This window comes from Anastrepha obliqua, chromosome 1 (genome assembly GCF_027943255.1).
Source record: "Anastrepha obliqua isolate idAnaObli1 chromosome 1, idAnaObli1_1.0, whole genome shotgun sequence".
Taxonomy (NCBI): Eukaryota; Metazoa; Arthropoda; class Insecta; order Diptera; family Tephritidae; genus Anastrepha; species Anastrepha obliqua.
In genome coordinates this window covers 129,757,013-129,782,217 of record NC_072892.1, presented here as the reverse complement: position 1 = coordinate 129,782,217, position 25,205 = coordinate 129,757,013, and the positions used below count along the sequence as shown (strand labels likewise).

The 25,205-nt window shown below is 40.0% G+C and overlaps 1 protein-coding gene across 1 annotated transcript; it reads left to right on the top strand.

Annotated features, from left to right (window-relative positions):
- Positions 1-15,296: 15,296 nt before the first annotated feature.
- Positions 15,297-24,508, top strand: LOC129237223 (pickpocket protein 19). The gene is made up of 8 exons (XM_054871800.1): positions 15,297-15,493; positions 15,594-16,119; positions 16,174-16,296; positions 21,525-21,674; positions 21,792-21,927; positions 22,064-22,117; positions 22,176-22,338; positions 24,415-24,508. The coding sequence occupies exons 1-8, from the start codon at positions 15,297-15,299 to the stop codon at positions 24,506-24,508; spliced, it is 1,443 nt and encodes a 480-aa protein (XP_054727775.1).
- The last annotated feature ends 697 nt before the right edge of the window (positions 24,509-25,205 follow it).

The following is a 25,205-nucleotide window of genomic DNA, read 5'->3' as shown; positions in this document are numbered from 1 at the left end:
ACGGCAGTAGCCGAATGGGTTGGTGCGTCACTACCATGCGGAATTCAGTTTTTTCTCATAAAAAATATCTGCCGTTCGGAGTCGGCTTGAAACTGTAGGTCCCTCCATTTGTGGAACAACATCAAGACGCAAGCCACAAATAAAAGGAGGAGCTCGACCAAACACCCAAAAAGGGTGTACGCGCCAATTGTATTATATATATATACAAGCTTTTCACAGAAGCTAGAGAAGATGTGAATGACGACGCTCGCTCTGGACGCCCCAGCACATCAACAACCGATGAAAATGTTGAGAAAGTGAAAAAAATTGTTATGAAGAATCGTCCAATCACAATTAGAGAAGTGTCTCAGGATGTCGGCATATTCGAGATATCGGTTAGCTCATGCCATGCAATCTTTTCGGAAATTTTTGGCATGAAGCGTGTGGCAGCGAAGTTCGCTCCAAAATTGCCGAATTTTTATCAAAACCTTGCGGCATCGCTCAGGAATCGTTGAACGACGTCAATAATGTTCCAGATTTGCTTAAAAGGGTCATAACTGGTGACGAATCATAGATTTATGGTTATGATATCGAAACCAAAGCCCAATCGTCCCAATTGAAGAGTCCAGGAGCGCCAAGAGTCGATAGAAGAAAATCGCCGAACACGCAAAACACTTATATTATTTATACCTCTCACAAACAAACTAAACATATCTTTGAGACGAGTGTAGCAACATAAAAAAAAATTAATCGAAAGTCGAATGTACGTAGCCCCCGAAGTTTGAAAATTTAACTTATTTTTTGAACAAACCTTATATCTATCTACGAGTGCGCCATCTTTTATGTCAGAATGAAAACATTGAATAACTTTGAAAAAGAAAAAAAAACTTCATGTGTATAAGAAGTCCGGGGGGTTAAGTCACCTGATCTGGGGGGCCAATCGATGTCGCCTCTTTTTGACACTAGACGCCCCGGGAATTTTCGTTGCAGAAATTCAATTGTTGCATTCGCAGTGTGGCATAGCGCATCGTCTTGTTGAAACCAAACCTTTCTCACGCATTTGCGGACAGGCATAATGAGCCAACATCTATCGATATCGGTTTCCATCGACCGTTTCGTTTTCTCGGTAAAAATATGGCCCAGTGATGGTTTTGGCGCAAATGCTGGCCCAAGCAGCTACTTTCCGGTCATGCCATGTCGTTTCATGGATCTCGTCTGGATTCTCAGTTCCCCAAATGCGGCCATTTCGTTTATTCACGCAGCCAGAGAGGTTAACCATTCGAGCGACTGTTTGTCCGTGTTCCAAGCAATAATCTTTGTATCAATTGCACTTTATACGGAAACAAATTTAAGTCATCCTTTAAAATGCACCGCATTGTGGTTTCACTGACGCCAAAATACTGAGCGCGAAGACGATACGACACTGTTGGTTCCTGGGCAACGCTCTCGCTCACTGCTTCAACAAGTTCATTGGAATGTCTTGGTCGTTGATGAACGGTATGTTGATATATATTTGAATAGTATTGTCAGACGGTGCCTGTTTTGCGATATGCGCGTTGAGTTAGAACAATAGAACGACTATTTTCGATGTATAACCAGGGCCGTAGAGAGCATATCCGGGTCCCGGGGGAAATTTGCAAATGCGGGCCCTTTTCAATTATGTCTAATTCGTACAATTCGAATTGCTCTGAGTCCGAGCCCCTCTGAGAACTCTGGGCCCGGGGTGAAAATCCAAAGATCCAAAAGGAGCATGATCTCACCCCAAAGCAGCAAAAAGTCAAACTTGAGAGAGCGAAGGAGTTGCTTCGCTTGGCCCAATTTCCGAACAAGCGGTAAACTCCCAAAAAGACAGGGTTTCTTTGGTCATCGATTGGCCACCAAGAGGCCGCACCTGACACAGGTAATGGTTTGGGCCGCTGTAATCGCAGATGGGCGCTTTCCAATCGTTTTCATCGAGCCTGGCGTCAAGGTAAATGCGAAATATTATCGGAAAGTATTCTGGAGGTTGCTTTGACCTCGGTGGCAGGCCGCGGACGCTTCAACAGGACTCGTCACCATCTCATAAAGCTTGAGTGAACCAAGAATTATTAAAAAACAACGTTCCGAACTTCATAACGTCCACACAATGGCTATTAAATTCACCAGACGCAAAGCCGATGGAGTATTCTCTTTAGGGCACTTTGGAAAGCAAGGTTCAAACTTAAAGAGACGCTGAAAAAAGCCATTGTCAGCGAGTGGTCCAAAATACCTTCAAGTCACACTCCAGCAGCTTGCAATTCGTTTTTGGACCGTCTCAAGGCCATAGTCGAGGCAAAAGATGGTCACATCGAGCAAATGTAAATTGATTCTTAATTTTGTATTATTTTCACATATTTTTTACCGTGAATTGAATAAAAGTAATTTTCCAAACTAAATTTATTGCCTTTTTAATTGGTTACACTGTGAGCGCCGGACCCTGTATAATGGATAAGAATTATTGCTGAAATTTGTTATTTGCAAACAAAAAGATTTAACTCTTTTAGCTCAATTGCCTTATTTTCTGCTGATTTCATCCAATGCCTCGTGATACATCTAATTCTCAAACATCAGAAACCCAAGAGTGATAGAATAGAAGATGACGCCTTCAGAGTTCAACTATCTTTCTTGGATTGAGTTTGGCAGGCAGCTACTTGGATGTGATGTCAAACACGAAAAGACAAAACATAAAACCACTTATTTTTTACGGAGGTAGAAAATTTCAGATTGGTAAGTTTCAATCCCTCCTACCCCAACTTGTTAATTGGATGTTTATTTTCTCCTCTAAGCAGGTTCCACTAATGCTCGAGTGGATAGGCCTTACGCTTACGAAAACAAATGGCAATGTTACTAGGCAGACCCTGCGTTAGAACCCTTCTACCTTTCTGGAAACAGTCAACGGAAGCTGAAATGAACGTGAAACGAACTGATATATATAGCTGAAAACCCACCCTGTCTGTCGAGTATTCCATTATCATACACCTTCAAAAATTTTATTAAATTTTATTTTTCATTGATTTTTTAATGGCCGTTCTTAGATTATGTCTGTGAGAATATTCAGTCGTGGTAGTGTCGAATTAAACTTTTTTACGTTCTAGTCTTCATTATTATTATTATTTTTTTTTTTGGAATTATAAATGGATCATTTAATTATAAAAAAAAAATTTGTAACCGAAAAAGAACTCTCATTCTTAATATAAGTATTAACTTGCATTTGCTACATTTCACAAAAGTTATATTTTCATAAAAAATATAGGTACGCCTGTGTTCACAATAAAAGCAGCAGGACAAAGCTAAATTATCGCAAAGTTTTAACGGCTTATTTTTTTATAAGAATACAGTTTGTACTACAACAAAACAACATACAACTTAAGGTTTTGAAAATTTAAACGAAATTTCAAAGAAATCGACAAATTCTAATCAAAATAACAAACTCTTAATCACAATTTGAGAAATCTTTTTGGGGTCCTAACAGAGCATTGTCTGATTGACAGGCATGCCAGTACACTGGGAGCACCCTGCAACTGTTGCAGAAGTTGTAACGACATCGAAGAAGAAGAGACTTTCAAACACTTTCTATGTGGGTGCATGGCTCTAGATAGAAGAAGGTTCAATATTTTATGAAAAAGTTCCCTAAATAACTTGGCCAATATAAAAAAAGCAAGCCTTGTTAACAATGTGAGTGAGTAGAGGGGACAGCCCTGGTGGTATCACAATGGGCCTACAGCAGGCCCAGGTGTGCCAACTGACAACCCTAATCACAATTTAAAGAACAATCCAGTTGGAAGTGACACAAAAATTGTGTTGGTTTTTGAGATTTTTTTTTTGTTGCTAGCGCTGTTGGGCATTTCTTTCATATAAAAAATTTCGTGCATTCCTTATATGGAAGAAACGGAAACACCATCAATAGTGGCACATTAATCTATTGGGTATGGGAATAAGTTTCCGTCTTTTCTTAGCCAAAGTTACGAATTATTCAAACAATGAAATAATACATGATTTATGTGAAGTTTGTGCCATTGGAAACTACACTTACTTCATCTTTCAAGCAGTATACGGATTCTTCTGATGTAAAATTCGAGTTTGCGATGCTCTCGTAAGAAGAAAAACGCTCTCCAATAAGCGCTGACTGCATTGATCGGAACAGATGGTAATCCGAAGGTGCAATGTCTGGGGGAATACGACGGGTGGGGCAAGATTTCCCAATTCAGCCTCTCTAAATATTTCTGTACCGATTTAGCACCTTGTGACCTGGCGTTGTCATACAGCAAAATCAGTTTGTTATGTCTACCGTCTACTGTCCCATTCCGCCCGTTTTTGTTTGAGAGCTCGCTTCAAACGTATTAGTTGCAGTCGGTAACGAACGGCAGTGATGGTTTGAGAGGGTTTAAGACGATCATAATAGAAGACATTCTTCTGATCCCACCAGATGCACAACATAATCTTTGAAGCATGAAAATTTTGTTTCGTTGTCAATGAAACTAGTTTACCTGGCACTCTCCAACAATTTCGGCACTTACGGTTATCATAACACATCAATTTTTCATCGTCAGTGACGACGCGATGCAAAAAAACCTTGTCTTTTGTGCCGTTTAAGAAGCATTTTACATATCACCAAATGTCTCTCGATATCCCTCTCCTTCAATTGATGTGGCACCCAGTTACCTGCTTTTGGACAATTCCCATTGCGTGAAAAAGTTTACCGAAGCCCAGTGCGGCCGATTCCCGAAAAGCTGGCCAAAACTCAAAAAATTAAGTAATTGATTCAAAATTTCTTACTCGGGGGTTGTCGGGGTCGCTGATTACGAATTTGATCTTAAAATTTTGAAAATCCACCCCCTTCCACCCCTATTGGCCACCCCGTCACGTGAAATAGCGTATATTCTAGAACATAATCAAGATGCATGTTAATTTATATGTTTTCGGGGTCGCTGATTACGAATTTGATCTTAAAATTTTGAAAATCCACCCCCTTCCACCCCTATTGGTCACCCCCTCACGTGAAATAGACTATATTCAAGAACATAATCAAGATGCATGTAAATTTATATGTTTTCGGGGTCGCAAGGTAGCAAGTGGTAGCAGCTGAATCTTGTTTTATTCAGTAACCATTACTTTTTTGAGTAACCTTTAATAGGTTTCAAAGCAGCATATGACGGCGTTGTATTACTATACAGTTTGAAAACTCAAATTTTATAAAAAACATTGCAAAAAATGTATCTACGTATTGCTGCAGCTAAAAATTTTGTGTTGAGGTATTGATATGTACTAAAGATTTCTCGTATTTTACTAACCTTCCGAAGATGATTCCATTTAGTTTTGTTCAATGTACTCCATTACAAAATCTTTCAAATGTGTACAACTTTCACTATTCATCGACAGTAATACAATGCTCAAACGAAGGCCACGTTGCGACTGAAAATACAGAGGATACTTAGGATACAGGACGTTGCCATGAACGGTTTTCACTACTCAAGGCATTACTGTAGCCAACCCAAAGACAAAAAAACTCTATCTAGAAACTTTTTTTTTCGACTTTTGGCCAGCTTTTTGGGAATCGGCCGCACTGTGCGACGGTTGATCTGTCAACATCCAACTCTTTAGACATGTCATCAAGTGTTCGACATGCGTCTTCATCCAATAATTGTTGTAGTTGAGTATTTTCGAATTTTTTCGGTGTTCCTTCTCGATCTTTGTCACTCATGTCGAAATTACCACTTTAGAAGCATCGAAACCAAGTTGTATTTGATGAAACCGTAAATATGGTTCAATATACAACACGTTTCAGCTGCACTTTTTTTTAAGGTAATAATGAAACATGACTTCCCGCAAATGGTGATTGTTTGGGACAAACGTAGATTTTTTGAATGTGAAATAAAAAAGAATCTGTTCGCCTCAAACGAATGTCAGCTACTGTGATTGGGACCTCACAAATACACCTTCAAATCACCAGTATATTACTAGAGCGAACACAAAAATAGTATCAGCAGCGATACGAGGGCGGAAACTTATTTTCATTCCCAATACAAAAATTCAATGGACAATAAAACAGCATACCAGATCTTTCCCAAAGATTCTGAGAAAAAAGTTTAAAATATGTTAAATTTTGTACAAAGCATAAAACTTTAAGTTGTAGGATAAACTATGTTTCTATATAAAAAATCCCCGCAAAACTAATATGGCTATGTAAGATGACATTGCTCAACACCAGCAGCACCGTCAGAATTGGGAAGAACCTCTCTGAGCCCTTTGATATCAAACGAGGTATCAGACAGGGTGACTCGCTGTCGTGTGACTTCTTTAACCTGATGTTGGAGAGCATCGTACGAGCCACAGAACTTAATCGCTCAGGCACAATTTTTTATAAGAGCGTACAATTACTGGTGTATGCCGATGATATTGACATCATCGGCCTTAACAACCGCGCTGTTAGTTCTGCCTTCTCCAAACTGGATAAAGAGGCAAAGCGAATGGGTTTGGTGGTGAACGAGGACAAAACGAAGTACCTCCTGTCTTCAAACAAACAGTCGGCACACTCGCGTATCGGCACCCACGTCACTGTTGACAGTTATAATTTTGAGGTTGTAAAAGACTTCGTGTATTTAGGAACCAGCATTAACACCGATAACAATGTCAGCCTTGAACTCCAACGTAGAATCTCTCTTGACAACAAGTGCTACTTTGGACTAAGTAGGCAACTGAGCAGTAAAGTCCTCTCTCGACGAACAAAACTAACACTCTACAAGACTCTCATCATGCCCGTCCTAACGTATGGCGCAGAAGCTTGGACGAGGCCAACATCCGATGAAGCGACGCTTGTAGTGTTCGAAAGAAAGATCCTGCGTAAGGTTTTTGGACCTTTGCACGGTGGCAACGGCGAATATCGTAGACGATGGAACGATGAGCTGTATGAGCTTTACGACGACATAGACATAGCGCAGCGAATAAAGATCCAGCGGCTTCGTTGGCTGGGTCATGTCGTCCGAATGGATACAAACGCTCCGGCTTTGAAAGTATTCGATGCGGTACCAGCTGGTGGTAGCAGAGGAAGAGGAAGGAGTCCTCTGCGTTGGAAAGATCAGGTGGAGAAGGACCTGGCTTCACTTGATGTGCCCAATTGGCGCCGGTTAGCACGAGAAAGAAACGACTGGCGCGCTTTGTTAATCTCGGCCAAAATCGCGTAAGCGGTTATCGCGCCAATTAAGAAGAAGAAGATATAAAAAAATAAACATAAAAAAATGTATTAAAAATAAATACAGATTCAAAGCTTTGCATTATGTCGCGCTGCTATTGTTGTGAGCACAGGTGTAAAATAATTAACTAAATAACATTTTCAGTTAAGCGATGCATATATACATAGTCGAATACCGTTAATTCAAACCTAGGATACTTCAAACCTCTCATTAGTTCAAAGTTATCACGAGTCCCCTACAAAATCTGTTTATATTTCAAATTATGTCCACACACATTTATACACTCGGTAATTCGAATGAAAAAATCATTGCTACGACGCGGTAATTCGAACTCATATGGTGTGTTAGTAAGAACTTTGAATTTGGGGCTACCCTGAAAATATCTTTACTGTACGTGGTTGCGTGTTACGCATACAACATAGGCACATTTTGATGCACGCTTCCACACGAATCGGTTCGTTCGAATACAGATTAAAAATGTGTATTAAATATGAGTCTTAAAAAGTATAAATGTTTGACGATTGCTGAAAAGAATTGAATGAATTCATTGAAAAAGTATAAGGAGGTGAGAAGAAAAACGATGTTGCGAAAGAATTTAAGATTCCTCTCAGTACTCTCTCAGCCATAATAAAGAACGAGGAGAAAGTGACTGCTGCTCAAACACGGAAAAGAACAACTAAAGGTGAAGTTCCTCGTCTGGAAGAAAGGTTCGTCATTTGGCTTAGATAGTGTAGAAGATCATCAATGATACGAGTAGTTGACATCAGCGGTGTGGGTTTTTCTGACTATGTTCAAGTGGCTGAAGATGTTGCTGTCTCAGGATCACTAACCGATGGCGTAATTTTATCTGCGACAGATACCAATGAAAGAAGCAAGGATGAAGATGAAGACGCTACATCAACTTTTGGCAGAGGTGTCAGTTAAGGTAGCAAGAGCCGATAACTTACAAAGCTCTTGTCTACAAAACGAAACTGATGAAACTGCATAGCAGGCACTTTTTCTCCTTAAAAAAAAGAGGTTGTCTGTAAAGTCGGTTTACTGACGATAGTTTAACGTGACAACGTCATAAGAAAATATTGATGGAATGGTTGCAATTTTCAAAACAAAATTTTAATTTTATTTGTTTGATAGATATTTTGTATGAATATAGAGGAGGAGGTAAATGGAATTGCAATGGAATAGGTCAAGTTACATTTACACAAACGTGCAAAATGACGAAACATTTATCAAATTCATGAAAGATATCTTCAATTTCGATTGTGCATCAGACGTTAATAAGTCAACAACACTAAGAGGCACCATCATCGATTTGCCTTTTTCAAGACACTTTACACTCGAAACACTCCCTTTCATTTCCTACTTTTTCTATCATCGTCCTATTCTCAACAGAGAAATGGTTCATTACCATGCACACAGGAAGAAGGCATATGCAAATACAAGTATGTGAATTAATACACCTACATATGCGCATATACATACATATATACGCTCACTTAAGTAGAAGAGAGCAAGATGTCGAACGTTGCCGTTCGTTTGCTTTGTTTGCTTTGTCGTTTGTTCCGCGCTTTCGCTTGCAGTTTATTCAAGGTAACGACAAATAAGCAAGGTAACGACAAATGAGCAAGGTAACGGCAAATGAGCAAGGTAACGACAAATGAGCAAGGTAACACTAATGAGCAAGGTAACGACACATTTTTTCGTGTATGCAGCCGGCCAAATCGAATTATAAGACGTTATCACGTCAAAAAATTATTGAAAAGTCTGATCAGCAGCAATGTGCTTCGAAGCAAACCCGTATAAATGAGTTCTTTTCAAAGATTACATTGTAAATATGTGAAACATTAGCAGTTAAATAAGAACACTTGATAATTCAAAGTCTTATTTATTTTCTCTCAAAAATTTCGAACCATTTAATATTTCAAACACTCGATAATTCGTAATATTTTAAGAGTCCCTCGAATTTCGAATTAACGAGAGGCAACTGCACATACAAGCTTGAGAATTATTGAACTTCGTCGTTCTTAAATGTAAATTAAGTTTGGCACACAAACATAAGGATTGCCCTAGTACGTGTATGTACTTGCATATGTACAGAACGTTTTCCAACGCTTTTAGCGCGCCTAATGAATGTGTAAGCAAAACATTATTTAAGTTGAATCTCCCTCCTCACTCTCTCATTCTATTCAACACGCATTCGTGAACGCACGGGGAGAAATCACACTGCGGCGGCCACAAGTTCAGACTTCTCGTTAACGCAATTGACCACCCATTCCATTTGCTTAATCTAGGGCTGATGTAATTTTCGAAAGGCTTTGTGTTAAATTAACCTGTTCGCGCTTAAGAATTTTACTGAAGACAGCAGGAGGAGTCATTAATTGAATGGTCAGTAATGGCGGTGAATATTGCGCATATTTATATACCCTTCAGACATGGAACATCGAAGCGAATATTCTAATACTTACTGTATCACGTATTTAACATACAACATTATTGTTCATGGCGTACGTAAGAAGGTTAAGCGTAGGTAAGTAGGTGGGGTGGCTGTCGCAATGGCACACTTAGACCTTTCATAGGTCCATTATGATACCACTGAAAGTTATCCTTACCCTATGAGTTTCTTTTCAAACCATCCGATAACTTTAATAAAAGAGCAAAGCTTCGTTAGTTTTAGATGCGCTATGTCCGCTACTTCAGTTAAAAATACCATATCAAGAGTGCGGAGCCTACTTGTAGCTAAGCTTTCATACTCACATAAAAAGTGTCTGACTGTTTCCTCTTCTTCTGTATTAAGACAGCTTCTACAGAAATCGAAGTACGGGAGTCCTAACCTTCTAGCGCGGCTACCTATTAGACAATGGACCAGTTAATACCCCTAGCATTTTTCTTATAGCTTCTCTGTTAAACCTTATTTATTTCCATTTCGGCCATATCTGTCTGCTTAGTTCGCATGTTGAGAGGTTTTGCCAACTTGTATTTACCTTATTGATGGTTTCCCTATCTACATAGGTATAAGTAGTTTACAAGTGGATATAAGCATGTGTATCAGCGTCTTATCCACTTGGAAGTTAAGCGTTGTACCGGTTCGAGCAAGTTGATCTGCCTTGCAGTTCCCTGCTATATTCCTGTGGCCTGGTACTCAAATAAGGTGTACTTTGTAGTACTTTGATACGTCATTTAGAAGTTAAAAACATTCTATGACTGTTTGACTGTCCGAGTATATGAAGACTTGATTTGTGAATAATACTCTCGTTTTTATTACCGTAAGTTCCTCTTCCATGGCAGTGACTTCCGCTTGAAATACACTGCAATGAGCAGATAGGCAAAATGGTTGACTAACTCCGAGTTTATTGGAGTTAAGCCCTCTACCTACTCTGTTGTCTAGTTTTGAGCCATCTGCATAGATGTTTATATTATTTTCTCTAACAATAAGTCCGTTATCCCATTCGTCTTTTGACGAAGGATTTATCTAAGTTGATATCCTTGGTCTTACAGAAATCCGTTGTAACAGGAATGCAGGGGAATTTTTCTAAAATTGAAAAGTGCCCTCTCTAGTTTGTTCTGAGTAGACCGATTTCTCTTAATCTGAAAGCTGCCTAAGGCTAAGCTTTAAGGTTAAGATAATTTCTATATCGATTGACTACCTCAGAATAGTAATTTTGCGCTGATTCGAAAAAAACGGCGACTGATTTAGAAAAAGGTCTATAAAATCTCCTGCAACGAAAAAGCTGTATTGGAAGGTTTTTCCGCTGCAAAAATTGTATACAAGGTATATTATTTGTAGTAGTAGAAGCGTTACCGCCATAATTTGGAAACTAAATATTTGACCATTTCGATTCTAACAAACTGCATTAACTGGGCTGATAATATTTATTCCTCTGGCTGGCGCCACTGATGCAATACAACTGATTCTGCTTGTTTCAGCAGCCTCAATGCAAATAATACGCTGTCCATTGTGCGAGAGTAAGGATGGAAAGTATAAGTTTTTGGCGTTGAGGAATGATTTTTTTCTTTTTTTTAGAATCAGGGAAAGTAGTATAATTTCGAAAAGTGCAAGGACCGTGCTTTACGTGTTATTCGAACCCACAACCTCTGGGATGGCAGCCTAGAGCATTACGCTAGACTACCGCGGTCGAGTTGTTGAGGTAACCAGATTTCCCTTGGTAGCGGACCGTCCATATTTGTTTTCCTCTGGGTTTCTGCTTAGCTATTGCTCAAGCATTTTCAGTAGGGTTGGCATCAGGCTACTGTGAAGGTCAATCCAGTATTCCCATCTCATTTTTATGTTCCACTCTACACAGCTCCGACACCAAACATGACCCTTAACTAGATGCTTAAGAGTTCGTTGAGAGTTCTTCCAAAAGGAAGATTCATCTTTGAATAATGCATTTGCCCAATTCCGTTCCGAGTTTTCCTTTGCCCATACAAGTATTTTTTTAATGTGTGATAATGAAAGTAGCGGTTTTACACTCTTCGCAGGAACATCTGTACGTATACGTCCTCAAATCGTGCATTTGAATACATTAAAATATAAATAAAAATAATAATTTTCGCGAACACTTCTGTCAGATGTTTAGCCGAGCTCCTCCCTCTATTTGTGACGTGCGTGTTGATATTATTTCACAAATGGAAAGATCTGCAGCCGACTCCGAACGGCAAATTGTTTTTATGAGAATATCTTTCATGGCAAAAATTCAATGACCAATTTTCGAAGAAAATCAACTTCAGTGATGAGGCACATTTTCACCTCAGTGGATTCGTCAATAAGCAAAAATGCCGCATTTGGGCGAATGATAATCCAAGAGTGATTGCCGAAAAACCAATGCACCCACAAATAGTGACTGTTTGGTGCGGTTTAAGGGCCGGCGGTTATAGCTTTTTAATGCATGCATACATTAACTTTTTTTCTAGTCATACATAAAAACAAAACTCACTAGTTTCTATACCCAAGATTAATTATTTCATATCGGACTGAATAGTCTTTGCTAGTGTGCAGGGTATGCCTGGCTTATAGGGGTGCATTTAAAAATTTTACCCATGCTTTTTCTACATACATTAAATTAACTTAGCAGTCAAAACCTTCACCCCACCATTTGTTAGCATAAGCAGATGCAAATAATAAGACACATTCATTAGGTAAAAAGAAGCCCAAACAAAGGAAAAATAAAAAATTAGACAACTAAAGTGCCCTGAACTCGTAGTAGGGAAATTTTAATTCATTCTTGGTTGCCAGGCGCTATCTGTTAAAGCGACCATTTGAAAATAAATGTGTTTTTCTTTTTCTTTTGCCATACAAGAGTTGCCTGATAAACACGGCTACTACAAACTTTAAAACTCAATTTGAACAAAATTTACAATTTTTCAAAGAATGAAAGAATTAAATTAACAATTTCAGTTTACGAATGCATGCACGCAAGCTTTCATATGTTTTATTTATTCATTTTATTTAAGCCAAACATAAAACCGTAGATTATTTTTACAATGATTGGCCAAAGGATTAGATTACCTATTAAAATCCTGGATTACAAAATTTAACAATAAAATTAAAATTACAGTATTGGTAAAAAAGTTGAAATTGTATAGGGTATTAGGTAGGTAAGGTAGGTAAAATGGTTGATGTGCACCTGGCACTCCTCAAGTAGCACTGTAGCGCGGTTTTGATACCATTATGAGACCTCCAACAGGCAGATATGTACAGCCAGCCAAAGCTGTTGATATAATGGAAAAGATTGATTTGGGTTGAAGAAAGAAGGAGCGACCAGTGACCTTAGTCGTCCAGCCGCCAAACCCGTATATTTACACAGAAAATGTTCTACAGTCTCTTTCTCTGAAAGGTCCCCAGAGCTTCAGCAATGGGGATTAAATGGTAACCCTACCTTTCCCGCGTGTGTGCCGATCGTCCAGTGACCGCTAAACACAGTTACCTGTTTGGAAATTCAATGGTGAGGAGTCCAAAGAACTTTCTGAGTCCTTCGTATATCGTATTGAGGGTCAAAGGGTTTTCGAAATAGCACATGAAGAAATGGAGCTCTATCTTTTCTACGCTTTCCTGAGAAATAATTTGTGCAGTTCCCTTTAATAACTGGCAAGGGAATACCGATGACCGGATAAGAGGTCTCAGAGGCCGATTCAGTCCCCTTCCTGGCAAGCTCATCAGCAATTTCATTTCCCTCTATGTTCATATGTCCTGGAACCCAGATCAGAGAAATATTACCTACATACCCAAGAGATTTGATCTCCTCCTTACAAGAGATTAATAATTTCGGTCTGCACCATGGCGTCGTCAGAGCCTTAATCGCGGCTTGACTATCGAAGAAAATGTTAATATCTCCCTCGCTCCCGCATTCCCTAAGCATTTTTCATGCCTGCAGGATCGCAAAGACTTCTGCTTGAAAAACACTAGCAGTGTTTGGCAGATTAAGGGAGATAGATAAATTGGCTGATATAGAGAAACCCCCCACTCCGACTCCCGATTCCATCTTGGAACCGTCAGTGAAGAGAGAGGTGCAAGTTTCGGAGCAGACTTTCCCCTCGATCCAAACCTGCCTATTTGGAAAGACTGCTCTAGAGAGTATTAAAGAAAACATAAAAAGTACGAAAGGTATATGCAAAGCCGAGTACATTCAGCAATATTCGGCAGAGTTTCGAAGCAATTTCTTGCTGAAGCGCAAGTTCTCTTTTACACAGGGTCCGGCACTCAGTGTGTAACCAACTGTAGACCGCTGTCTGTTAGTTGGCTAAATGACAGTCCAGAGTATTGGAAGCATTTTGCCGAGAGTAAACGTGAAAAAAGAAAATCAGTAATGGATTGCAAACGTAATAATGTGATTGCATTATATTTGGCTGGAAAATCACAACCAGCGATTGTTCGTGAATTCGAGCACCTTTACGTAAATACAATTGTTTTTTATCGTTACTCGTCGCAATGATACTGGTAGCATCGCGAAACGTCATGGAGGTGGTCATCAAAAGACTGCAACGTGACGTGAAATGCTTCAAAAAGGGAAGAAGCAACTTGAGCGAAACCACGACGAAGTGCCAATCAAATGGCATCCGCTGCATACTGAAAAATGATCTCAAAGTCAAGCCTTATAAGATACAAAAGGTGCGTGATCTCACACCAAAGCAGCAACAAGTCAGACTTGAGAGAGCGAAGGAGTTGATGCGCTTAGCCGAAAGCGGTTCATTTCCGAGCATTGTGTTTTCTGACGAAACAATTTTTCAAATTGAGCAATTCGTAAACTCCCAAAACGATAGGGTTTATTTGACCGAACGTTCATACGAGAATTTGAGTCATCGATTGGCCACCAGGAGGCAGCACCCGCCACCTGTAATGGTTTGGGCCGCTGTAATCGCAGATGGGCGCTCTCCAAACGTTTTCATCGAGCCTGACGGTCAAGGTAAATGCGAAATGTAATCGGAAAAGTATTCCGAAGGCTGCTCTGAAGCAGTGGGCAAACAAATATTTCGGTGGCAGACCAAGGACGTTTCAACAGGACTCGACACCGTCTTACAAAGCTCGAGTGAACCAAGAATGGGCTTCTCCTTGGGCCGAAGAATGACGTTAAAACAAGTAGGCATTGCTAGTCATAATTTGTGGCGACTAACAATTGTATATGCCGGAAAAGATATGCCATGAATTGAGCTTCAGTTGGAGTACCTATCAGACCTTGTATGATATTTAGTTTACCTTGGTTTTTATTTAATTTTCGAGCAATTCAGGGATTTGTTCCTTTTGCCTTTGGTCAATTGATCAATTGCGTAATTTTATGACTAAAATAAAGAAAAGACAAAATGTAACTACCGAAATGTGTCTACCGAAGTGATTAATGCAGCCAAAAGCAAATAACGGAATATAAATATAAACACTCAGGGATATGTTGGGTCAAATTTCAAGCAAATGTTTTTCAGGTCGCATTCTTTGGGCACGATTTTCGTTGTACTAATGTTTATACAAAGTAATGTTTGTATGTACTAAGTTGCACATCGCTTAACTTATTCACGAATGTTTCTTTCACTCTGCTGGACTATTTAAACCGCAAAATCCATTCATGCACCCATCAGATTTCCTAAATTACTTTGCGTGCATAGTTCGATTATTTGGTTGTTGCTATGGCTGCTCCGTATCTCCACGAAATCGCATATCCACGGCCTAAAGAGCGCATCTTCAAGAGCAGTTGGTCAAAGACTCCCTTAAAAAGGCCAGCATTACGCCAAATAATCTTGCCATATTGCAAAGGTTACTGTGACATCGCTTCTGTTCATGGCGTCGGTTACTTGAACGACCCCAAACGTCAGCACTTTGAACGGTTAGTTGCACAACTTCATACGCATATCTATTATTGACTGCATAAAGTGTATATGTTTGTATGCACTGTACTTATTTTTCCGAATGTTCCACATCCGCAGGGCTATCTGGTCATTGCTGCTCGTTACTGCCACCATCAGCTGTATTTACGTTTACACTGATTTGGGTGACTTGTACTCTTCGCAACGTCTACAGACAATTGTCGAGGATTCATTAGCACCCATTTTCACTATTAAATTTCCAGCGATTGGCATATGTCCACGAAACCGCATCAATTGGCTAAAACTGTTGGAGGCTCATCAATTGTTTCTACCCGCGAATACTTCCACGGAAACTGTGCAAACATTTCGCCAGTTCTTTGGCGTTTTGAGTGATTTTCGCTTTGACAACTTCGATGAATTGAAGCCGCTCACCACGCTTCAAATGAATCTGTCGCTGCTGGATAATGTGGATATAAAGGAAGTAATGCAATTTGTAAGCTTCACATGCGATGAGTTGTTTGAGCAGCCATGCTTTTGGCGCCGACAGGAATACGATTGCTGCCATCTATTTTCCTTAGAACGCACGGAATATGGCTTTTGTTTTGTCTTCAATTCGTTAATCAATGAGAAAGAGAGGGAAAGGCGGGTAATTGCTTGCTATTGAAATTAATGAACATTTTTTATATGTACGAACTTCTAGCGCACGGACCGTTATTACCCATATCATAATTCGAAATCAGGCGAGGGATCTGGTCTGGATGTCCGCGTAAATCTCGACAAAAGCAAGCAAAATCCAAATGTTTCCAGCAAAAGCGGAATATATGTAAGTCAGTGGTAATTTTCTTTGGTCCAGGCAGGTTTCCTTTATTGAAACATGCACCAAGCAAAAATTAAAATAGCCGAATGGGTTGGTGCGTTACTACCAGGTTCGAATCTCCGGATATGACACATCAAATAGTAGAAAAAGTTTTTTCTAATAACAGTCGCCCTACAATGCCATGCAATAAGAAATCCTACGAAAGTAAGAAAGCTCGGAGTCGGCTTAAAAATGTTTTTTTTTATGGAGGTGGCAAAAAGCGTTAAAAGCGTAAAAGGGTGAAACTTGTCTTTCAACTCACCTACTCAAAATCCAACCCAGTCCTGTTTCCCACCCGCTGGGCAACCGTTAATTATTACTTCACGGGAGGGGGAGCGACCTATTCCCTCTTCATGAAGATCTGCGCTGTTGTTCAGCACATCGCAGTTTGTTAATTACTCTTCTTGCCACATAACTGACAGCGGACCAATTTTCTTCTGAGTCAAGCATAATATCTACTAGGTTACTAAGCATTATTAGCTTCCCTACCCTAATACTTAGTTCTCTCCTTCAAAGAAGACATAGTCTGCATCTTCAACTAGGTTGTCCCAAAAAGTGAAGTGCAGTTTTAAACCATCCATGTCCATTTTGTACTTGGCTCAGGTAGAAGTCTATTTGGCCATGTTTTCGATTTATCCCTTTGAATATATTCGGAATCAATCGACCGTTCATAGAGTTCTTCCATTCTTCCTGCCGCTTCGCTCCAGTTCAGTCTTTCAGTTGGTCATCTGTGCCGGATCTACTCGGTGTATTTTTATCTCAGCAAATTCGAAAGCAGTCAACTTAATCGGTAGCATACGTGCGAGGATATTGAGCCAAATGCGTAGAATGCCTTGGGGGCAAACAGCCGGTATACCGATTTAATGCTTTCATGTAGGAGCTGCAGTTTGTTGCACCGATACAGGCCGGTAAAGCGTATAGCAAGATAGATGATACCACATGGCCATGGACCTTCCTAGAAGCCTGCTTAGGACTTCTTGTATTCATCATAATCTGGATTAATGCAGTTACTGCCATATCGCTGGCGTATGTTAGGTGCTGTTTAAAGCTCAACCTGTTGTCAATAATTACTCCGAGATATTTGATGTACAGCTTAGACTTCAGTGCGTGGTTATCCACTGTAAGATTTGCTGTCTCAATTACTTTTCTGCTACTGATAAGGACTGCGCCCGTTTGCTAGGCATAAGCCACTGCTGCGCAGCCAATCTTTTGTGATTTCGACCGTTTGATTGCAGACTGCTTCAGCCTGGTTAAGGAATTAAGCAACGACCACGATTGCAATGTCATCAGCAAACCCTCTGATTTAAGATCCTGGAGGTAGTTTGAGATGCCAGATTCCATCCTACATTATGTTCCAGAGAAGCAAATTTCAATGAAGGCAAGACGAAGTATCGCCCATTATCAAATAAATAGTCAACGCTTACGCTCCTCGACTTCCGGTCCCAGTTGGCAGTTACAGTTTCGAAGTAGAGAAAGTCTTGGATCTAATTCTCAATTAAATCATTAATAATGTAGGCCACTACAATGTAACGGATAATCTTTCGTGCTTTTTTTTACTTTTGGACTAAGCCGAGTGAAGGCCGTTCCGGACGAGCACGCTCCATCTTGCCTATCCTATTGTTGGACTCAGACGATGGCAATATCCGAAAACGTGCCTTTTGGAGTGTTCGAGAGAAATAGTCTATGGAAAGACAGATTTTTCGCGGCGGCAATGATGATAGAACGACATGGTGTGCCACTAAGTCAAACAAATGGTTACACGGGCCCAGAAAGAATTCGATGCGGTGCATTGGGGTGATGGAAAATAAAAAGGGAGTAAGGTCTCCCTCGCATGGGAATCAGGAGGACCTTATCGACTACAACGCACTATGTCCATCTGTACGGCATTGGAGAACAGAGTAGGCATGGGCTTTGATCCAACGATCCTTGCCTTGCCCCTTGACTCCATGCCATCCAGAGTCGTGCTTGACAAGAAATACCGTGTGGTGCTGCCAGAGGCTCAACTGTGGTCAAACTTAAAAAATGAGCCCAGCAAACACTGTTTCCGCAATTTTCACTGATGGCACCAGGACCGAGCATGGCTCCGGATCTGGGGTCTACGTGGAGTCCAGCAGGACAAAACTGCACTTTGCTCTTGGAATGCATGCATCTGTTTTTCAAGCGGAGGTGTATGCTGTTCAAGGAGCGATGAACTTTGTTTTGGAAAACAGGTAGAGAGGCAGATTTATATGTATCTGCAGCGACAGCCCCCCAACTACTTCAAGGGTAGTCGAGTCCCGTAAATCCCGGCTGAACTATGTCGGTAGACATAATAGTCTGATCCTAACATAGGTCCCGGGACACGTGGGTATCGCGGTTAAGAAGATCTCTGACTCATTGGTCAGAATGGGCTCTGATACCAACTTTCTTGGCCCGGAGCCCATTCCGCCACTTCCTTCTGCAACCATCAAAACCACGGTTAGCAAACGGGTTACTCTAACCCACAAGCGAGCTTGGCAGGCTGCAGATGGGCAAAACTAATGTTACCTGACATGTCCGACTGACTGTCGCAGTTCCTCCTGTCACTAAGCAGAGGGGACTGGCTGGACTGATGACGGGCCGTTTTCTATGGGCAAAGCACTTGGAAAAGGTGGACATCTCAGACAGTGCACTCTGCCCAGCATGGGGAGAGGAGGATGAGACGGCGGACCACCATCTATGCGTCTGGCCTGCCTTAGCTCGAATCAGCCCCAGTAGCTTATAGATGAGTAGTGAACACTTACAAAAATTTCAATTTGTTCCTTGTCACGCTTCTTATCGGACGTACAATTTATCGACAGTACATCAAAACTGGCCCCTAAGCATTTTCAAAACATGCCTTCGTCTAACTCATATTCCAGAGAGCTGGAGATGAGTTAAGGTAGAATTCACATTCAAGGTGTGTAAGAAGAAACATGAGGTAGCGAAGGATTCTCGACAGACTAGACTTACCTCCTTCCTCCTTAAAGCCTAGAAAAAATCTTATTCACATTGGGCCTTTAGCAATCTCCCTTTGGGGAGGACATTGAAAATTCATTATATCAGAAACATTTCACCATGGCGGGTTTTAATCTTCACCACAGTGGCCGGAAGGCGCCTTTAACAATATATCAGTCGCTAGTAACTTTCAAAGTCAATGACTGCGTGAGTAACTGGAAACGATGTAAGCTTCAAAACATAATTATTCTACCAGCAAGCAGAGATGCTACGTTCACCCAAATTGTGAGCAGAGGTACTCCACAAAGTGGGGTCCTCTCTCCACTTTTATGAGTTCTATAGTTAAACAAAATTTTACTGCAACTTAACAGAGGTGAACTGGGTTATCAGTAGAAATTGGGGTTTACAGCCTAAACTCACGCTCTTTTTGACTTGCGGAGCATTAGTATGGTGGCCTGCAGTAAGCAAACAATACAACATTAGACAGTTAACTAGCGTACAACGAACAGCTTGTACAGGAATAAATGAAGTAATGAAATCGTGTCCACCAGAGGCACTGAATGTCGACCTGTTACTAATAGATTTGCAACTACGACTAACAGCAGCAAATACCGCCATCAGAATAAAATAGGATGGTTTTTGGAATGCTAGGATTTTTGGTCATAATACAATTCTCAATAGCCGAAGGCTAAACGGCATTCCATCAGACTACATTACCGCTATCCTAAACTTCAGACTAGAATTTAAGATAATGCTTCCCACGCGGAAGGAATGCGATTTGAATTCAGTAGTCAATTAGAATACAACTGCACTTTACTCTGGTGAATCCAAGATGGATTGCGGCGTCGGCACGGCTGTATATTCGAGAGACCTGTAAACTTCCAAGTCCTGTGTACCTGACCATAGGAACATAGAAGGAAATAAGAAAGCTGAGAAACAAACCGTACAAACTTGTTTTGAACTCTTTCAATTCTAAGAAAATGTGAGAAACACATCGCATTCCAAATGACGGAAGCATATTTCGACTTCAAATTAAACAAGATTTTTCTAGTGTATGCGTCTTTAAAATCACTAGAATACCGTCACCAAAAAGCGAATGGTAATGGTAATGGTTGTACGGGTTGGCTAAAGCCTTTATGCACAGGATTGATCTATTGTGCGCCCCTGATTTTTTAATTATAATTATTTAGTATACCGAGGAATCGAACCAGCTTCTTAGGAGGGAGTAATTGTAGATCTTCCTCCTCTAAATAGTAGGTACGAGCACAGGATTCTATATCTACTGTGGCGTAGTCCCTCACACTTGGTGGTTGAAGTGTTCCATAGATTCCTCTTCATCACACCAGAACCTGCATGACCTTGTACTAGATTGTGTTAAAGTGTTTATTACAGGCAAAGTGACCTGTAAATGCTCCACAGAGTAATCTGAGGCCCTTTTTATCTAGGGTTAGAGCAGATTTTGCTCTGTTGGTATTGAAGTTCAAAAACTTTTTGGAGTGATAAGGCCGCTTGTGCCGCTCCAGTGTTCCCTGATTTTAGATTGGAGCCATTTTTTTGGTTTCCTGTTGAATATTTTTTTTAGCTTAAAGCCGAAAAATTGGCTTCGCCCCCTTTTTGGCATAAAAGTCTGTCTTCTCGTTTCCTTCATGTCCCTCATGTCCTGGTACCCAAATCGGTGAGACCTTATTATGAGTGGCCAGTTTGTTGAGTGCATTGTTACACTCTACTAAGACCTTTGACTTGAATATGAATGTATTCAAGGCTTTGAGAACCGATTGGCTGTCCGAAAGTATTTAAATTTTTACTTTCTCGAACCCTCTTTTGGATATGATTTCCACTGTTTCCATTATAGTGAAGAGCTACACATGCAAAATTGTGGCATCTGTACTTAATGTTAGGGATTTGTTTGCTCTAGGCCCCACTATTCCTGCTCCTGCTCCTTGGAGCGTTTTGGAACCATCTGTGTACCATTTTTGTGAGTCACCATTTATCCATGTTGTTTTAGTGTTCCACTCTTCCCTAGACGGGAAGATAACCTTGTATCTCTTTATGAAATTGGGTACGGATTTCGTGTGGTCATTCGCCTGGGTTATGCATACTGCATGTTAAGCCCTGAACCTAAGTTAGCATATGCCTTCGGAAAAATAGAGTCATTACGAATAGCGAACATAAAAGACGACACAAAAATAACAAAAAAAAAGCCAAAAACTCACTCTGTCACCATTCTACCAACTTTTCAGGTAATGGTAAAACACCCCGATCAATGGCATAGTGAACCACGTTTTATTAGCGCTGGCACATACACAAAAGTGCCAGTGCGCGCGCAATTCACCTCATCAGACAAAAGGACAAGAACAGTTTCGCCAGAGGTCCGAAAATGCTTATTTAAAGTAAGTTGGCATTCAATTAATAAAACTTTTCAACTTCACTACATCCATGCAAATTTTTATAAGCGTAAATACCTTCTCTTGTGTAATTTACATATACATTTGCATACACAATTACAGGATGAAAATGCACTCTATAAGGACCTGCCAGAATTGAAATATCGGCGTGGCAATTGCTTGACGCGCTGCCATCAGGAATACGTTTTCAAGCTATGCAAATGCAACTTGAATTTGTTCTTTCCACAGGATCCAAGTGGTAGGTTCACAGAAAACTCAGTTATGCACACACACATTGTGGCCTGAAATTCAAGTGCAAATACATGGCAGACTACTTGGAAATGCTAAATTTTTTCTTTATTGTATTTTTTCCATTTTCCGTTTCCACTTTCCAGAGAACATAACGATATGCAAAGCAAAGGACTTTAAATGCCTCTACGAGTACAGAGGTAACCTTAGCCCAACTTACACTTTGACTCCACTTACATATTGACTTTTATTTTTCAGATCTATTCAAATCTGACAATTTGCAGGCGGAAAGCGAATATATTGAGAACTCATCCAATAGTAGTATGGTTTGCAACTGTTTGAATAGCTGCCAGCAGCTAATATTTCACACCAATTACAATAGTTATCCGACGAATGGGAAAAGCGATGCGCACACACTAAGGTAAAAATTATTGAAATAAAAACATACACACTTATTTACCATACATATTAACTTGGGCAAGTATGTGACGCTTTTCAAAGCTATTGGGTGCCGATTGTAGTGCTCCTTTATTACTCTAAAGGGTATTTCAAAAGCGACGCCTAGATGTCCGCAGTGAATAATTCGTAGACGGTAACTTTTTTATCTTCTATTATGTCATCTTTGACATTTCTCAAGTAGACAGATGTGCATTTTGTCAAAACCATATCGGGAATTGTTCATTTAAAAAGTGCGCGTTACACATACGTTTAAAAATGTGTTACTGGAATGTTGATACAACTGTCCTCTATAGTGTCGCAGAGTTTGAACATGATCCGTCAATTAGCTTGTTTTCGGCATTTATATTAATTATATCAGCCAACCGCAGGTGTGCGCTGCAATTTCGACTATGGATGAAAATATCGAAGAAATTTTATGTTTTGCACGACATTTCGTGTGCCGAATCGTTGAAAATGTTGCAGAAAGCCTATGGCGACTGGTATAAAGTGGTGGTATAAAGCTTTTGCAGAGGGCCGAGAAGTCGTGGAAGGTTTGCTCCGATCTGGTCGCCCATCAACGTCTTCAACGAAAAAACGAAAACGTTGACCAAAACTAAAAGTCAAGGAAATGGAGTGGAAACCCATCATCTAAGTTTGAGGGAGGTAACTCGTGACCCTAGCATGTCTCACGAATCAATTCACAACATTTTACACCATCAATTAGGCATGAGACGCCAATACGCGTGGCTGCTCGACTCGTTCCAAAAGATTTGAATTTCTTTCAAAAAATTCGTCGGAAGAAGGTGGCTTAAGACATTCTTGAGCAAGCAAATTCGGACCCAAAGTCTATACAGCGCATCATAACAGGTGATGAGACGTGGGTATATGAGTTTGACCTATGTACAAACCAGTCAATGGCGGCTAAATAGCGTCATCCACATGAGCCGAAACCTACAAAACTACGTCGTCAAAGTCGGTCAAAAGTGCAAGTCATGTGCCTCGTTTTCTTTGATAATCGTGATGCTGTGCACTCGGATTATGTTCCAAATGGTTCTACGGTAAATAAAGAATATTATTTGGAAATTATGCGATGTTTGAGAGAGAATGTGCGTAGGAAACGGACAAGGCTCATATTGTGAATACTTTTCTGACCAAAAACTCGACAGATATCATCGAACAACCACCGTATTCACCGGATTTAGCCCCCTGTGACTTTTTCGTTTCCAAAAAACTTAAATTGCCACTTCGCGGACGCCGCTTTGAGTCGATAGAGGCCATAAAGGAGAATTCGCTGAAGGAGCTGAAGCAGATATCTTCAAATGCGTTTAAAAGGAGCTTTGCTGACTGGACTAATCGTTGGCAAATGTGTATTGCTTCGAATCGAGCCAATTTTGAAGGTGACAAAATTATTTTGATGATTACATAATTATTTTGCGTTTTATTGAATAATTCCCGGTACCTTTTTGACAGAATGTACAACTTCACATGATAGAATCAGGCATTAAAATTATTAAAACTTATGTTTACGCATGAAAATCGTCGATCTTTAAGAACAATTCAGAACAATGCATATGTATATCGCAAAATTCGTGTTTTTTTTTTTTTGGTGGAAATAATCATACGCGTGAGTCGACAAGTTTAAGAAATTTACAAGAATAGCATGAAGATGGCGCGTGGCCCTCTTTGATTTTATATACATATATATATGTGTACATAATTGGAGCGTATTCCCTTTTTGAGTTTTTGACCGAGCTTCTCCTCCTATTTGTGGCAATTTGAGATTTGCCATTGCCTGCCGAGGGGCGGCCGCTAAAAAAAAAACGTTTCTCTTCAATAGACCACAACACTTTTGGTATCGGATAATTCCGATATTTTTATTTTTATTATTTTTTTACCGAAAGACCATGATTTTGGGTTGATAGAAAAAGCTGTGATTACCATTACTAAGCAACTTTAATTAAAAACTTCTATTCTACAAAAATTTTTTCAACCATTTTTATATCTTGACTTCTTTCCTCATCGCAACTTGCACTGCCCCGATTGGCAGCCTCAATATGAGCCAAATAAACTTGGACGTTTACTACTCTTCGAAATACATAATGATATATCGAACGCAACTACGTTACACTTTCGTCGAGCTTCTAGGTAAGTGAAGAATGGCAGCAATCAGCCAATCCAATTTACCGACCACAACAAAATGTTACATCTCAGTGTTAGTCACTCTGTCTTGATCTAAAAACTTACATATGTTCATGTGTGTGTGCGCCCATGTACCATGCGTTACAATTTTTGTTTTTATTTTTGTGACACTTCTTAATTGCTTTTTAGTTTACTGAGTTTTTCGCTCTTCGACAGTTTCATTTTCCCACTTTCATCGTTGATTCATCTTCTTCTACTGCCTTTTAATTTAATTTATTCACACTTTCAAACTTTTTTCCATTCATTGCGGATTTAAATTCTCCATTCAGCTCACTTAATGTACTCCATTTTATTTATTTTTTTCTCCAGCTCTCTTTGGGGGCATCATAGGTCTATTTTTAGGTGCTTCATTGATAAGTGTCGTTGAGCTGATCTACTACTTCACCATTGGTCTCTATATACATTTGCGACAACGTGGCTACATTTCCGATTTACTTTCGGTTAGTATGGCACAGCAGCGGAGGAAATTTTTGGAAAAGAACAAAGCAAACGAGACTCTATACCTTAATTGAGGCAATCTAATTTGAATTGTCCTAGAATTTCTTACTTCGCATTAATTGGAAAAATAGAATATTTAGATATGTATGTGTGTACATATACGAGTACATGATTCAATAATAATAATATAATAATTGAATCATGAAATCAGTT

Excerpts from the sequence above, each read along its gene's own strand:
- LOC129237223 (XM_054871800.1), top strand. The coding sequence starts at position 15,297 with ATGGCTGCTCCGTATCTCCACGAAATCGCATATCCACGGCCTAAAGAG. Across the intron at positions 16,120-16,173 it reads AGAAAGAGAGGGAAAGGCGG|CGCACGGACCGTTATTACCC; the intron begins GTAATTGCTTGC and ends ACGAACTTCTAG. Across the intron at positions 21,675-21,791 it reads TCCGAAAATGCTTATTTAAA|GATGAAAATGCACTCTATAA; the intron begins GTAAGTTGGCAT and ends ACACAATTACAG.